At 42.9% G+C, this 15,876-nt stretch overlaps 1 protein-coding gene across 3 annotated transcripts in view; it reads left to right on the plus strand.

Annotated features, from left to right (window-relative positions):
- FBXO5 (F-box protein 5) overlaps positions 1–13,860 on the plus strand; it is a 15,083-nt gene extending 1,223 nt beyond the window's left edge. Inside the window, exons 2-6 of one of the 3 annotated variants that reach the window (XM_039529663.1) lie at positions 1,615–1,722; positions 7,440–8,176; positions 8,755–8,845; positions 10,364–10,546; positions 12,762–13,860. In XM_039529663.1, coding sequence (XP_039385597.1) covers positions 7,458–8,176; positions 8,755–8,845; positions 10,364–10,546; positions 12,762–13,013 — 1,245 coding nt within the window. In that variant the 5' untranslated portion in view covers positions 1,615–1,722; positions 7,440–7,457 and the 3' untranslated portion in view covers positions 13,014–13,860. Of the gene's footprint in view, positions 1–1,614; positions 1,723–2,696; positions 2,859–7,439; positions 8,177–8,754; positions 8,846–10,363; positions 10,547–12,761 lie in introns of those variants that run through there. The other 2 variants (XM_039529665.1, XM_039529664.1) reach the window with 2 other exon arrangements.
- The last annotated feature ends 2,016 nt before the right edge of the window (positions 13,861–15,876 follow it).

Below are 15,876 nucleotides of genomic sequence, written 5' to 3' on the forward strand. Positions count from 1 at the left end.
AGCCTGGGGATGGCAGTGTAAATTGTCCTGCCAGTGTCATTAAAGATGGCAATTCTTGCAAGAGTAAGGCAAATGCCAATTAAATATAAAGTATCTTAGCTGATAACAAAAATACCTGTTTTCTCCTTAAAATCAGCTACTGTACTGGAGAACTGGAGGGTAGCAATTATATTTGAATCTGTCTTTGTACAGGTGGTATAGGTAATCCTGGAAATTTTAAACAGGTGAATCTTATTTCAGTACTAGGTAATAGAGACAAATCATGATTTATGTAAAGAAAAATTCTGCCTTTCGGATATGCTGGTATTTTTTGTGTGGTTAAAATGGAGGATAAATGAGAAACATTACATTTATATTTGGGTATGCAAAACACCAAAAGCAATTGTGACAGAGCGCACACACACACACACACACGACCATCATGTATTGCATATATAATAATATCTATAGGGCAACAAATGAGTCATATAATGAGGAAAGAAATTGCTATGGGTAAAAATGTTTATTTCCGATTTCTATTTAACAAAATCACCATAACATATTAGAATAAAAACAAGTTAGTACTTGCAACAAACTTTGCAGGTGTTTGCTTATAAAAAGCATAATTTCAATAAAGTACATATACAATGTAATTTAATGTGTTTGTAAACAATTAAGGAATGCAATTATAAAAATAAACATAATCAAGTTTATATCTACATTCCATTATCTTACATTTACTTGCTTCTCTGGTTTGAACCAATAAATATACAAGCTCTTTGTATAAAATTAAGGGCTTATTTAAACTTGGCTTTCCAGAGGCTATTTTGTTTCCTAAGATGATCCTGTATGCTGGCCTTAGTACTAAGCTCTATTCTGTTAAGCACTGATGCACAAGCTTAACTTTACCCATTAAATTAGTTCCTTTTGAAGTCATGGGAGTACTTACACTCAAAGTTAGTATCTGCACTACTTTTTGCAAGAATGGAGCTCTACTCTTCACAATTTTGATATATTTATACGCAAAATCAGAAGTGTACGGTCATATTGTGTATCTGTAAGTGCAACCCCCATTCTCTTCAAGTTCTTGAGTTCTTAAAATCACCTCCCTGCCATTCTAGTACTAAGGCCAGAATACAGGATCACTTAGGGAACAAAATGGCTGCTGGAAAAAGAAGGACTTATTTAAACCTAATAGTTGCCCAAGTGAACAGTATGTCCTACATTGCCACCTAGAGCTTTGGCCACAGCCAGTATCCTTTGTTGCTGCCTATTTCTAGACTTGGACTCTTGTCTTGTGCAGATGGTGGACTTAATCCTGAATTGCTTCTCCACTGCAACTGAGCATCTTATAGACAAGAAGTATTTAAAGGAATAAGCATTGCCATTGTTCTAATAGCCTTGGAAATTTATTTAGTAGCCAGGCAAGCAGAGTTTAAAGCAAGTGGATTTTTGGTTTTATTATGGGGGCAGCATGGCAACCTGTTACGTCCTCTCCTTCCTCCGAATAAAGTAAATCCCACATTGCTCCATGGAGGATCCCTCTTAAACATATTTTGCAGAGCCTAGAAGTGCTAGACAAGCCAGTGCTGAGACAGGATTCTGCCTGCTAAACTCTGTTCCGCTATTGTCTAGGTGACACTGAATATTTGGGGTACTGAAGAACTTTGGTCAGCTAACAACTGGGGGTGAGGGAGAAGGTTGGAACCTGACAACGTAACATAAACCAAACCACAGCAGAGGGTAAGTGAAACTGCAGCTCTTGTAGTTCAAGGGAATAATTAAATGGTGTAATAACATATAAAGGGGGAGGAAACATTAATTTGGAGGGAATATTACAGCTGGGGGAATTCTGCACCAAAAAGTTATGTACACAATATTTTAAAATTCAGCACATCTTATTTGTCACAATATCATCATGCTCCAGCTCTCAGACCCAGGCTGTCTGGCTCTGTGAGCCCTAGCTGCCCCTGCCAGGGAGTGCTGGTGGGGCACGGGGATAATAAATTCTGCAGGAAAAAATAAAATGTTGCAGAGAATATTAATTCTGCATTGTCCAGTATTCCAGTGGGAGTAGACTATGCTGCAGTTTATGGTTAACATGAGCCTGCTCTGCTTGTGCTAGCACATTGGAATGACCTTCATTTCCACATCTCCCTTGGGATGTTCCTAAGGAGTTTACAGAGGTGCTAGCTAGGCTGGCTTACAGACTGCCACTGGGGTACAATTACCCCGAATTTACAGAGTGGGGAAACTGCGACACAAAGATGGGGGAATGATTGACCCACAGTCCGAGAATTTAGAAATAAACCTCACTATGGACCACATGTCCCAGTCCTCTGCAGTAAATATTTTTCCCTGAAAAAGTGATCCACGCTGCCTGGCACACCCGGTGCAGAGAACGCAGGCGCGGGGTGACTGATGGAGCTGCGCGAGCGCTGAGACCCAGGGAGGCAATGAGGCGGTTCAGAAAAGCCGCCACCGCTGCTGGGGCGGCGCCGAATTCTCTCTCCCGCGCTCCACGTGTCCTCCCCGGAGAGCGCGCGCTGCCAACCTCCCTCCCTGCTTTTGGACACGCCCATGGGCGCGGGCTCGCGCTCGCCTCGCTCTTCTCCCTCCGAAGAGGGAAAATGCGAGGGAGGCGGGGCTCGGTGCGAGCCCCGGGATTGGCCGCCGTTTACAGCCTCACCGCCATTGGCAGTCGGGCTCGTGGGGCAGCATCTGATTGGCCGCCGGGATTTTGGACACCAAATTCAAAGTTTTTAAAAGTACCCGGCAAGCGCGGCAGCCGCCCAGAGTCACTCACCGGCCGCGGTTCGCGCGGAGGGAGCAGCGCCCAGGTACTGTGGCCGGACGGGGCTGAGGAGCCGCCGCAGCAGGTTTGACTTGCCCCCGTCTCAGAGGCCGCGGGGCAGTGACACGTCCCGGGTCAAGGCGGGCTCGGCGCCGTGGCCGGGCCGGGGTGCCGGGGGGGGACGGATGGCGGGAGCGGGGCTCTGGCTACGGGCCTCGGTTCTTGTGCCGGCGAAACCGAACGTGCTTCGGGACGGGGGCGAGTGGCACAGGCTCGGCCGGTAGCCCGGGGGTCCCTGGGGAGCCGCCTGCCTCCCATCACCCCCCCCCCGAATCTCAGGGCCCTGCAGCCGGGTCCCCCCCCCTGCCGCGGGACGGCGGGCCCCGCGCTGCTCCCCCAAGCGAGGGAAGCGCCAGCCCCGAGGGTCTCGGCGGGCGGGAGGAAGGCTGAGGAGGAGCCGCGCCGCCCCGTCTCCCGCCCGCCCGCCCAGGCCATGCCGCCGGGAGGGGACACTGCCCAAACTGGCGGCAGATTGGCCCCGCGGCCCCCTTTTTGGGGGGAAACGTTTAAAAATGATGGAAAGAGGCGGCAAGACCTGTCTCAGTGTGCGGATGGCAGAACCGGGGGCTCTTCTGCCGGCAGCGGCCCAGCTCAGGCACAGGGTGTTGGGCATGGAAATAGACTGACAGCTCTGGGACCCTGCACTGTACTAACCACGCTAGGAACAGATGCACTGAGCTGATGTAGCTTAGTGACCCCAGAAGGCGGCAAAGACCTTATCCGTGCTGCAACCAAGGCCATTAGCGGCATCTTCTCTAACACAGCCCGGAGGGGGGTCACCTTCACTAATTCAGCTATGCAAGAACCACATCGTTGCCCCATTCACAGTACACGGAGGGAACCAATTATTTCACTCCAAAAAAAAGGATATGCAGCACCCTAAATATACAGGGGACACTTCTTCCCTTCACTTCGAAAATTTATGCAACACCCTTTTCCCCAAACTCCTAGAAATGCCTGTGACTGTAACCATGTAAAAAAATCTGGGGACTCCTCAGTCTCCTCAAACACAGGAGTTGGTTTTGCTTTTGTACTGTGACCACATGGAAGGACACTTCTCAGGCTTTTCCCAGTGTGTAGGAGATCACTTCTCTTCCCCACACTATGAACACATGGGAGAAATATCATCACAGCATACATGGGGTACCCTCCTATTGCTCCATTAACATATGTGAAGGGATATCTCCATTAACATTAAGGCATACTTCTTAGCTTCCCAAAAACATGCCCTGCCCCCAGTCAACAAAATTGTGCATGGGGGTGGCTTCTTCCCATCAACCACCACGTCCTCCCCCTCATGGTGGGGGTTGGACCACCTCCACCTTGCCTCTGAAGTGTACTTTGGCCTGGTACTCTGTGAAGGAGCCCCTATCATGGTTCTGCCTGCTGGCAAATTAATATCTAAGAAGCAGCATGTCCAGTTAAGTGGCTGCCTCCCAACTGTCCCCCTTAAGTCATGGAACCCTCTCGGTAACACTCTGTTCCTTCTAGAGCAGTGGTTTTCAAACTTTTTCTGTCAACCCAGTTGAAGAAAATTGTTGATGCCTGTGACCCAATGGAGCTGGGGATGAGGGGCTTGGGGCATGGGAGGGGATCAGGACTGGGGCAGAGGGTTGGGGGGTGAGGGCTGTGGGGTGGGGCTGGGAATGAGGGGTTTAGGGTGCGGGAGGGGGCTCTGGGGTGTGAACCAGCCAATGGGAGTACGGAGCCAGTGCTCGGGGTGGGGCAGCATGCAAAGCCCTGTGGTCCCCCCGCCTAGGAGCCGGACCTGCTCCTGGCCACTTCCGGAGTGCAGCACAGTGTCAGAACAGGTAGAGACTAGCCTGCCCATTTGGCGGTGCTGACCAGAGCCACTGCGACCTGCAGTTTGAAAACCACGATTGTAGAAGCCACTTGGAAATGCATTGAATTGTATCATGGCGTTTAAGACAGGAAGTGAGGATGCCATTATATCTATCCTAAAAGGCAGGAAAAAAAAGTTAGAGTAAATTGTTTTTAGCACAATTTTATCCAGGGTAATGTTCTCTATTCTTATGAAAAGGTGCTGTTGGAGTTTCAATTATCATTGATTGGGATCTGAAAGGCATGCACTTAAATAGTAGAAGCAACAAAGAATCCTGTGGCACCTTATAGACTAACAGACGTTTTGCAGCATGAGCTTTCGTGGGTGAATACCCACTTCTTCGGATGCAAGTCTTGCCACAGGATTCTTTGTTGCTTTTACAGATCCAGACTAACACGGCTACCCCTCTGATACTTAAATAGTAGAGTGCCTTAACACCATGCTGGAGTATAGATTCAGGACTGTCTCTGGAGAGAATGCCACATTTTGAATCACCTACTTGACTTCCTACAGCACTGCGTTATTTTCCTCTCCCAGGCTCTCCTTCAAGTACTGACTGGCCCAACTGTGCTTGGCTTTTGAAAACTGGCAAGATACTTTTTTTAGTACTATTTTCAGTAGGTACTGTTTTGTGTGGATTTGGAGAGTTAAAAGTGATGCCTGTATTATATTCAAATTACAATTCGGAAATTGCATTCTGCCCACTAACTCACCCTCCTGCATATTCAGTTGGAGAAGTTATTCAGTTTTGTTCTGAAAAATGTATAGTGGAGCTGGTCTAAAATAGCTTTTGCATTTCATTCCAAGTTGGCTGCAGTGAAGTGGAGAAGAGGTTCAAATGTGCTGTGAATGTCACTTTTGTAAATGATTAACAGAATTCCCAGTTATGGAATTTGAGTCCTTGTGGAGCTCCATTAAAAGAACTGGCTTTGACTAATTTCAGACAGCATAAGTAGAACTTCAGCTCAGGGACACATGCTCACTCAGTCAATGCAGGGCAGCTGGCTGACTAGGCACATACCAGATGGTCCAAGACAGTGGTCCTCAACCTTTGCGTCTGGTGGCAGTGGAGCATCCGCCGAAATGCCGCCGAATTTCGGTGGCGTTTCGTGGCGTAGCCAGGTTCTAAGTGTAGGGGAGAAAACATAAAAAAGGCGCCCCCCCTTGGCACCTCCTCTGGCCACGCCCCCCTTGGTGCCTCCCATTTCCCCCCCAGATTAACCCTGGGGACCGGCTCAGGACTCCTGCGGGCTTCCTGGGGGTGCAGATACCCCCGTCCCCTCGCGGTCCTGGGAGAGAGTCTCCTGCCCAGCGCGCTCTGCAGGTGTCCCCCGCTGGGCTGCGCTACCCAGCCCCACCCGCGGGGTCCTGTCCCCCTGCTCCAGGCTCCTGCGCTGCGCCAGGGCCCTCCGTACAGACAGTGCGGCCTGCGGGCCTGGCCCCAGGGAGCCCCTCGCCTGGACCCCCGAGTGCAAGGCACCGAACCCCTGCCGCTCACCTTCCGTCCTGCGCCGCCGCCTGTCCCCAGCCTGCCCCCAGCACTCGGTGTGCTCCATGCAGGGCTCGCCAGCCAGGCGGCCTTAAAGGCGCAGGGGCCGTTTCGCCTCCCCCCGCCTGCCGCATTAGCAAGGGGTAGAGAGCGCTTGGCTGTCGAGCCCTGAGCTGCCGCAGGAGGTGGCTGCGGCGATGTTCAGGCCGTGCTGAGCGTGGGGCGCGATGGCCGAGGAGCCGGCCCCCTCGCTCCTCTGGCCGCGCCCCTCCCCCCCAATGGCTCCTCCAGCCGTGCTGCCGGCAGCACCGGCCCAGCAGACGCCACTTTTTGAAAATGTGCTGAGGGGAAGCGGCTGCTTCCCCTGCACCCCGCCAGCAACGCTGCTGGTTTTGGCGGTGATGCCTCTCGATGCCACTTGCTGCTGAAATGCTCGACAACCGGCCAGGACGCGGGCGCATTTAGATGCGGGCACCGTGTTGGGGACCCCTGGTCCAAGATATTCTGGAATTTCATGTCTGCAGGAGAGAAATAGAGAAACTATAAAATGGAGCTTATTAACCATGAAAAGAAATGAAGTGGAGCTATGTGATACCTTTCCCTCCCTCACAGCATTTTTTTTCCTAAGGATAGAGAGGAAAGCTCCCCCTTCCCACTTACACTATCTAGCAGCTAGTGAGAAGGTAGAACTTTCCATCTCAGAAGGTATTGGAGAATAGGTGTGTATTCTGTGGAAAACTGGAAATTTACACAAATTGGCCATTAGTGTAAGACACATTGTGAAACATTTACATTTTTTTTTAACTTGGTCTTTCATTAAAAAGATTATCATAATCTATTCTGTAGTATTAAATTTGATACAAACATTTATTTGAATGTTTTTCTTTAAGATTAAAGGCCTGTTGGGAAAGGACGGATGTCTTGTATTGATGGGTTCTTAGAGCATTTCTATATAGGATGAATTTTAAATGGACAGGTGAGCCAAGTAGTTTGGCAGGTTGTCCTGGTATTTATATTATGGTAAATGTCTTCCAATTTAAACATTTTCTTCTTGGTGTTGTGTACTTTTAGCATAGGGATTAGGGACGTACGAACCAGGAGGTCCCTTCCAGTCATAGAGTACAGTCACAGGGAATCCTCTTGTCACAGGGAATCTCATCACTTAGGTAGAAGCCTGCAATACTTGTTTGCTGTAGAGAAGTGTGGATTAACTGTGCAACTGACTTGCTCTGGTTAATGCTGTTTTGGATTAATACTTTTTTGTTTTGTTGCAGGATACAAACCAGAAAATAATGAAAGCAAACCTTAACCACTCCACCAAAATGAAATGTGATTTTAATTGTAACCATGTCCGTTCTGGACTCGCACAGTTAAAGACTGATGCAGTAAAGACAAGACTAGAAGAATCTTCTATCTCGAATTATGAAGAAGGGTCTTGTAAAGACTGTATTAAAGAATCTCAGAGGCTATTGCATAGTGAACTGCAGAATGCAACCCCCAGGAATATTGACCACAAAACTGAAGGAAGGCTTGTACATAACAAAGAAAACCAGAAAGTATTGTACAGATTTGGTGAAGGTGCCTGTGAAATGGAGGCATTAGAAAACAGTAGGTTTAATGAGGAGAGTGGTTACTCCTCTATGTTGAGCAGCGAGTACAATGATCCAACAGAACATGAGGACAGTATACTACTGGCGGGAAATATATATGGCACACCAAATCACTGTCTCATGAACCAAAGCCAAGCACAGCTTTCCAAAAAAACCTTGCTACCTGTTACCCATTTTGAAGAACTGGTTTGCTCAACTTTGAAAAAAAGTGGTAAAAGAAATGTTAAATCATGGGCTATTGTGGACAGAATTGTTTCCCAGGGAAGCGCTGGACTTAGGAATCTAATTGGCAGGAAAATGGGATTAGATGGAATAGACATTCTTGGTGAACTCTTCCAAAGGGACCTCAGACATCTTTTAGCAAACATCTTAAGACATCTTGAGGAGATGGACTTAATAAAGTAAGTTTACTAACCTGTGGGAGTTTGTCATTGGGAAAGTGATAGTGCTAGTGGGAACCAGAAGGAATGCCGCTCTGCATATGAGCTTGATTTCTGCACATTGGTTAGTATTATGTTATAACTTCAAAAGTATTCTAAAAAGTTGCATTACTTAACATGATGCATGTTCTTATATAGTAGAGATGTGCATCTTTCATAGAAAACTTATAATATATAATATTCCAGCTCTACAAAACTACCATGAAAATGTACCAAAATTTGCTCATCTACCCTTACCATGACACAATGTTTATTTGCCTTTTAAAAATTTCTCTTCTCCATTCATATGGTAAGCTCATTGGGACAGGCACCCTGTCACCTTTTATATTTGCACAAGTCTAGGACATTTTGGGTACTGCAAGATATAAATAGTAGAGGTGACGGAGTAGCCTGCCTCTTGAAAGGGGAGGAGGAGGAGGGTGTGGACTCGGTCTCTTGAGGACACTTACATTAGTGGACTAGATCTTGGACATATTGTTGAGCAACAAGTTTATTTTTTACTTTCAGAAGTTGTTAAGATGTTTGTGTTTTCACTACAGTGTGGCTAAAGTGAGTCCAACATGGAAGAAAATTCTAAAGGAAGACAAATGGGCTTTCCACGTGTATAGTAAAGCAGTGAAAAGCCTTTCTGTAAGTTCCTGCATTTGATAACTTTCAATCTGAATCAGTGATATAGAACCTGTTGCCTGAGGGCTAGCTGTGGCTCTTGAGGATGAAGATCTTAAAAAAATTATTTGATTATATGTTGAAAATGTGTTCTCTGAGCTGGGCCCTGTGATATTTAAACTGAGGTGTTTAAATCTTGTTCATGTTGACATCCTTTTTAACCTGAAGTGCAAACCTGAAAAATCTGAACTAGAAGTTCACTTCTTGGTGGAAAAGATACAAACATTCCTATTCATCACAACAAAATATTGATGAAAAAATTGTTTTGTTGTTTTAAAATTTTGCTGTTGAGTCAATTGCATGATTTGTCTAAATGGTTAAAAGTTGTGGTAACTTGGAAATAATGTTCAGCATAATTGAAGATTATTGACGTTAATGGTGGCCTAAACCGTGTTGTCCCCTGGATGTTTAAAATAGGGCTATCATTAATTGCAGTTAACTCAAGCAATTAACTCGAAACAAATTAACTCTATTAAAAAATTAATCACAGTTTTAATCCTGCTGTTAAACAATAATAGATACCAATTTTCAAATATTCATTTCAATTACAACACAAAATACAAGGTTTACAGTGCTCACTTGCACTGTAAAAAAGAAACAAAAGAAATAGTATTTTTCAGTTCTGCCGTGCAATCTTTGTTGCCACAGTGCAACTTACAAATGTAGAATTATTTTTTTACATAATGTTTTGTTTTTGAGTGCAATGTAAAACGTTGGAGCCTACAAGTTCACTCAGTCCTACTTCTCATTCAGCCAGTTGCTAAGACAAATAAGTTTGTTTATATTTACGGGATGTAGTGCTGTTCGTTTCTTGTTTACAATGTCACCTGAAAGTGAGAATAGGTGTTTGTATGGCACTGTTGTAGCCGGCATTTATGTGCCAGATATGCTGGATACTCCTACGCCCCTTCATGCTTCAACTTGTAGATTGCACTATCTTTTGCATTTTCATGATAAAAAGATTGTACTACAGTACTTGTATGAGGTGAACTGAAATACTATTTCTTTTATCATTTTTTCAGTGCAAATATTTGTAATAAAAAATAATATAAAGTAAGCACTAAACTTTGTATTCTGCATTGTAATTGAAATTAATAGATTTTAAAATGTAGAAAAACATCCAAACATATTTATAATACATTTAAATTGGTCTTCTATTGTTTGAGTGTGATTAAAAATGTGATTAATCTTGCGATTAATTGCAATTAATATTTTTAATTGTTTGACAGCCCTACTTTAAAATAGTAATGAGAATAGCTACTTACACCAAAAGTACAGGTAAAATGATAGCCACATAGCTTACTATCAAGGTTTGAAAAAATTACCATAAACTTGCTAGCCAGAGAAAAGTTTACAAAGAAAACCTCAATACTTTATTTTAAAGACACAAACAGCTACTTTACATCAAAGTTAAATTTTTATACTGACTGTTACTTAAAGAAGAGCCTTGTTAAATCTTAACCTCATTTTACCTCTTGACAGGATGGTAGAGTACAGCCCACAGAACATACTGTAACAAGGGAATATGTTCTGTATCGAGTAGCTTTAGCTTCTGTTCAGACAGCAGCCCCTCCAAACAGCTCATCCAAGAAAGCATCCAGATCCAAAGAATCCAACCAGAGCAATCAAAATGGTTCTTACAGCCGACACATGGAGTTTTCAGAGGTAATGCTGATGGTTTTTATTCCTCTTCAACTACTGGTGTGCTGTCAAGAATAGTACATGAACAGTTTTTAACTCACGTTTCTAAAATAAACACCACAACTCTAACCACTAGTAGCGCTTTCCAAGCATAACTGTCAAATTTAGATTATGGAACTTGTTTTTGCTGTATGTCTAAAACTGGGTGGGGAGTTGTATAATACAATAGGATATTCTTCATTGAATAAGGCTATGAGAAGAAAACTTGGGTGTAAATCTTAGCTCAGGGTACAAGCGAAAAGTAATTTTGTGGTTTCCCCCTAATTGCCATCTATGCACAGTGTGTTTTCCAAACATACAGTAAGATGCAGTCCCTTCCCTCAAAGAACTGACTCACTTTGTAATATAACATGACTAGCAGTGTCTACTCAAGAAAAGCCAATGACTAATAGGCCTGTACTAGCTTATTTTTAAAGATTGACGTATATCAGCATAACTGAAAGGAAATCTGTGTATTGCCTGCCCATGCTATGCTTCTCTTACTTGTAGTTGTATGGAATTGAAAAAAGCCTCTCTTTCAAAAAATGTACATACTAGCATTCCTTAGAATGAGACTGCTGAAGCTTTGTGTTGTATTCTTAGCCCCTTTACTCACCCAAGAGTAAGGCTTCACCTATTATGCAACCTTCATTGAAGAAGCCTGACATAACACAGTTCATCTTGTATAGAAGGGATCATAGCCATGCCTCTAAAACTAGGCTGAATCTGTGTTTCCATGAAACTTCTTGACAACAGTGTTTTAAAAATGTTTCCCAAATAACAGCATTGTCAACCAGATGGTGAAACTGACTAAACGGAACAGTCTATCTCCCAAGAAGCATAAATGGTGAAAAGATAGAATTCTAATTACTCTGTGTTTTGGACCCCTCTTGTTTGTCTGCCATAGGGTTTATGTAAAAAGTATTGTGCACATTAAAGATGAATTGCAAATATATGTGCTGAATCTCCTCCCACTCCTCCCCAATCAAGTTGTATGGAACATTCAGCATAGATTTATGTGGTTTCTGTGGTAAACTGTATCTCTTGTTTTGTCTTTATAGTTTGCCTCAAAATTAAAACTAATCTTTTCCTACTTTGGCCACAGGACTGTTGTCCTTGATGTGCTGAATCGGCACTTTAGGACCAGTGGCTTTTGCTGTTCAACAGTGTACTAACTTCCAAATTTTCCAGTTCAGTTCATTTGCTTGGTGTCTTTCAAATCAGAGTAGTTTCTGACTTCATTTTAGTTGGGTGTATTGCTTGGCTAATAGCTGCTGCAAATTCAGTGTTTTACCTGTTTAGAGATGATTTTGAGGTTAGCCAAGTGCTTCATAGTTGGAATAAGTTACAAATATCGCAGTCCACAGCAAAGTGTCCAGGCTAGGCAGATCTGTTACTTCACCTGATAATACATTCAGATACTGACTTTTACTTCACCTGATAATACATTCAGATACTGACTTCACCAAGACAAACAAGTATAAAGTTTCTGTAAACCCACATTCATAACTTTCAGTATTGCTGTTTTTTGCTGCTGCTTTTAGCCATTCCACATCAAACTCTAGTATAATGTTTTCCATAAAATCCATAATTTGAAGAGTGATTAGTGATTTTTGACTGCCTCTGTTTGAGTGCCCAACTTGAGGCACCTTTTGGAGGGGAGGGGCTGATTTTCAGAGGATGGGTGCCCACCACTTCTGAAAATTAGTTCTATTTACAGTGTTTTAAGTTGAATGTAATTCTAAATGGATGTTGTCACCTATGAAAGTAAATATAGTTGAGGCCCCATCATATATGCTCTTTAGATAAGGGCTGAGAGATCCAGGCCTTATTTTTATTTATTTATTTATATATTTATTACTCTGCAATAGAGACTCTTAGTCCAATGTTCTGGTTACCCTTGACAATGTTTTAAAAAGTGTCTTAGATCTGTTTACCTAAAATTGTACATATCCAATAGCTCATCAACAATATAACTCTAGTAAGTTAATTAACCTCACCACAGAATCCCCACCAAAGTTCTACACCACCACTCTCCAGCTCTTTCACTCATCCTAAGGGAGAAAAGAAGGGTCTTGCAACGTTCTTTGGAGACTAACAAACTCAGGCTCTTATAAAACAAGGGGGAAGACTTGGTGATTGTGTATTTACTTGTTCCAGTGATTATTTCACTAAAAATAAATGTATATTTTCCCAATAGGCTGCCAAGACCTTGAAAAACACTGAAAGCCTTAAGGTTTGTAGTCGCTGCAGCTCACCTGCAAAATATGACTCCTATCTACAGAGGGCAACATGCAGCCGTGAAAGCTGTAGCTTTGACTTTTGCACCAAGTGCCTGTGCTGCTACCACAATTCCAGAGACTGTGCAAGTGGCAAACCTGTGAAATCAAGCTCTCAGCTAGGACTTCTTCCTGGCACCAAAAAGAGCAAACAAAATTTGCGGAGATTGTGATCTGTTGTGCTATCAGGAGCAGCTATTATATCACCAAGGTTAATTCCGAGATGAAAGTTATCCTAAAAAAAGTGAATGTGGAAGTGGTTCTTAGTAAATATCTGTTTTTAAAAAGAAAATAAGTTGAATATATTCTAGATCCATTTCTCAGTTGTAGGCAATTTTTAAAAAACTTTTGAGAATTTTCAGAAATTTGTCCATACCCAAACATGTTTTTTTACTGATTTATAAAATTTAAAAGAAAATATGATATGAATTCTACAGTAGCTTTTTTAAAAAATGTTCTTAACTATTAACTTAAAAAAAAAAGCAAGTTTAACTGGTCATTTTTGGCAAGTATTCGTTCATGTCTGAAGACATGGGTGGAATAAGAATTGTTTTAAGGATTGGATTTTGTTTTAATAAATAATATTTTATTTTATAGCTCCAGAAAAGTCTTTTAAATTAGTTTACAGTGGAAATTTGAATTGGAATGTGCATCTTAATGAGGTCCTTTTATATACAAAAAGTTGTGGGACTCTTTGTTTTAGAGTACATGCTTTGCTTTTGAGCTTTTCCTCATCAGTCTAAAATTGGAACTTTACATTAGTTTAATTTTCAAAACACTAGCTGGTCTGATGATTTACCTGAAATTAATCTTGGATTTGACTGGTGTTTCTTCATTCCTCCCCTGCTGGTATGATCAAGAAGCTACAAACTGACCTAGGACTCTTGCCATACTGACTCATCCCAAAAATAAAAAATATATTGTGATATTGCTAGAGAAATGGTTTGTCACTTTTCTCCAAATTGTATGTTACATTTTAGGTGTTTGTATATATGTAAATATGACTTTAAATATTTGTCTGTCTACCTTTTGTACTGTAAATGTGAAAATAAATTAAAATGTTTTCAACAGAATTTAATGTAGATGCTCTGTAGGTCTTGATTCTGTTACATCATAATATCAGTTCTAACATTAGTTCATTTTTGGGGATTTCCAGTCCCTAAAAGTTTAATTATAAAAAAATATATTCTACATTCCCTTTTTGTGTAAAACTCACATTGAATCTATTCCTGAGGTTCAGGCCATCTGCAATTCCCATGAAAAGATAATGGGAAGTGAGTACTCATCACTCCAAGAACAAGTCCATTGTCAGTGGAAGATCTACCGTGGACTGAGTAGTTTGTGGTCCTAATTTTCTGGATCCAGCCCACAGACTACTGTTCTGTGGTGTTTGAAGACAGGCTCTGAAACAGGAGCTGACTGACTGTGCTGCCAAATGTAACTACCTGAGTTTTGTTAACCACTGTGGGCCCCTACAGCCTTGGTAGATAAGATTTCAGACCATGGGAGAGCAGCACAGTAGATTGTATTTAATTCAAGCCTTCCTGTTCTTAGTGCTTGTTCAGAGTTCTGTCAGAATGCTGCATCCTGACTTGGTGTATGCTCAGTTTTTTTCTTAATTTTGCAATCATGTTGGGAATAGTAGGGCAGACCAACCTCTATCATGTTAGTCACTGTCTAACATTGGTTAACATAGACCTAAATGTGATTAAAATGCCAGTGTGTGCATGAGCCTTGTCTATACTAGTGCTCCTACAAGTGGAGCTATAATGGTAAGAATATTTTTAAGTCTAATGTAGACATGCTTTTCTGGCAAGGGGAAGAATAGTGTTTGCAGGGGAGATGGCTGGGAACTGGAAAAGATAAGGTTGCTTTAGTGATTGCTTTTTAATATAGTTGTAAGATGATAGATTGAGCTCAATACAAAGATTTATAGTTTAACAAACTTATGGATTGTAAAGTATGTTTTGTTGTATCCATCATGTCTCACAGTTGTAACACTTTCTACAGAACAGACATTTTGGTTGGGGCCATAGGACTTCCCCTTCTTCTACAGATCTCTGCCAACAGAGCCAACCATTAAGTCTTGGACCCTTTTTGCAGAACATTCAGATGTCTTAACTCAAAATTTTCCTATGCCTGCTTTGGAACTTAGGTTTATTTAGCCAGCAAATTTGCCTTTTGGAGCAGGTCAGACTAAGGAGAACATCTATCTTGCCAGCAGGACCCAGTTCTGTAGATGTGCTCTAATTATGCAGGCCACTGATAGGTTGGGTGCAGGACAGCACTCAAGAAGCCAGGAAACAAGCAAGCATGAGATGCTGTGAATGAGCAGGAGCCATGCAGTTTTGGCTATTAGACATCAGCTACCTAAGCAGCTGACCTGGCTTAGATGTCTAATTCCAGGAGAAGTTCACAGCTGAGGATTCCAAGTGGAGTGTGGTGCTTATCTAGCCCACCAACCAGGTCCGTCAGCTACTTAGGTGCCTAAGCCATTCTCAGCATTTTATTCCTGGCTAGCTTGGGCATCTCCCTACTCAGCTTGCTGGCTTCTGAGAATTCCTTTCTTAGGGCTTGTCTATACTGTTAGTGCCCACCAACTGGGGTGTGAATTCTGCATACCAGCGTGTTGTCTGCTAATATGGCCATGTGGAGCCTGCTGGTTTCCATTAAAAGTTCCTAGTGTGTGTTGATGTAGTTCAGTTTCACAGCGCTATGCCAGCACACACTAGGAAACTTTTCATATGAGCCAGCAGGGTTCATATGGACAGGTTGGCGCATGACATGCTGGTGTGCACTAGAATTTACCACCCAGCTGGTGTGCACTAATGCATCATTTAAACAAGTCCTTAGAGAACTAACCCTCACGGTGAATTGTTTGGTGCCTAGTTGGTGGCTGAGGATTCTACTAGGCAACAGGGCATGTAGCCAGGCAGGCATTGAACTGAGCAATGTCTAAGTCAGTGGTTTTCAAACTTTTTTCTGGTAACCCAGTTGAAGAAAATTGATGCCCATGACCCAATGGGGGTGGGGGCT

Source organism: Mauremys reevesii, linkage group 3 (genome assembly GCF_016161935.1).
Source record: "Mauremys reevesii isolate NIE-2019 linkage group 3, ASM1616193v1, whole genome shotgun sequence".
In the NCBI taxonomy this organism is placed as follows: Eukaryota; Metazoa; Chordata; order Testudines; family Geoemydidae; genus Mauremys; species Mauremys reevesii.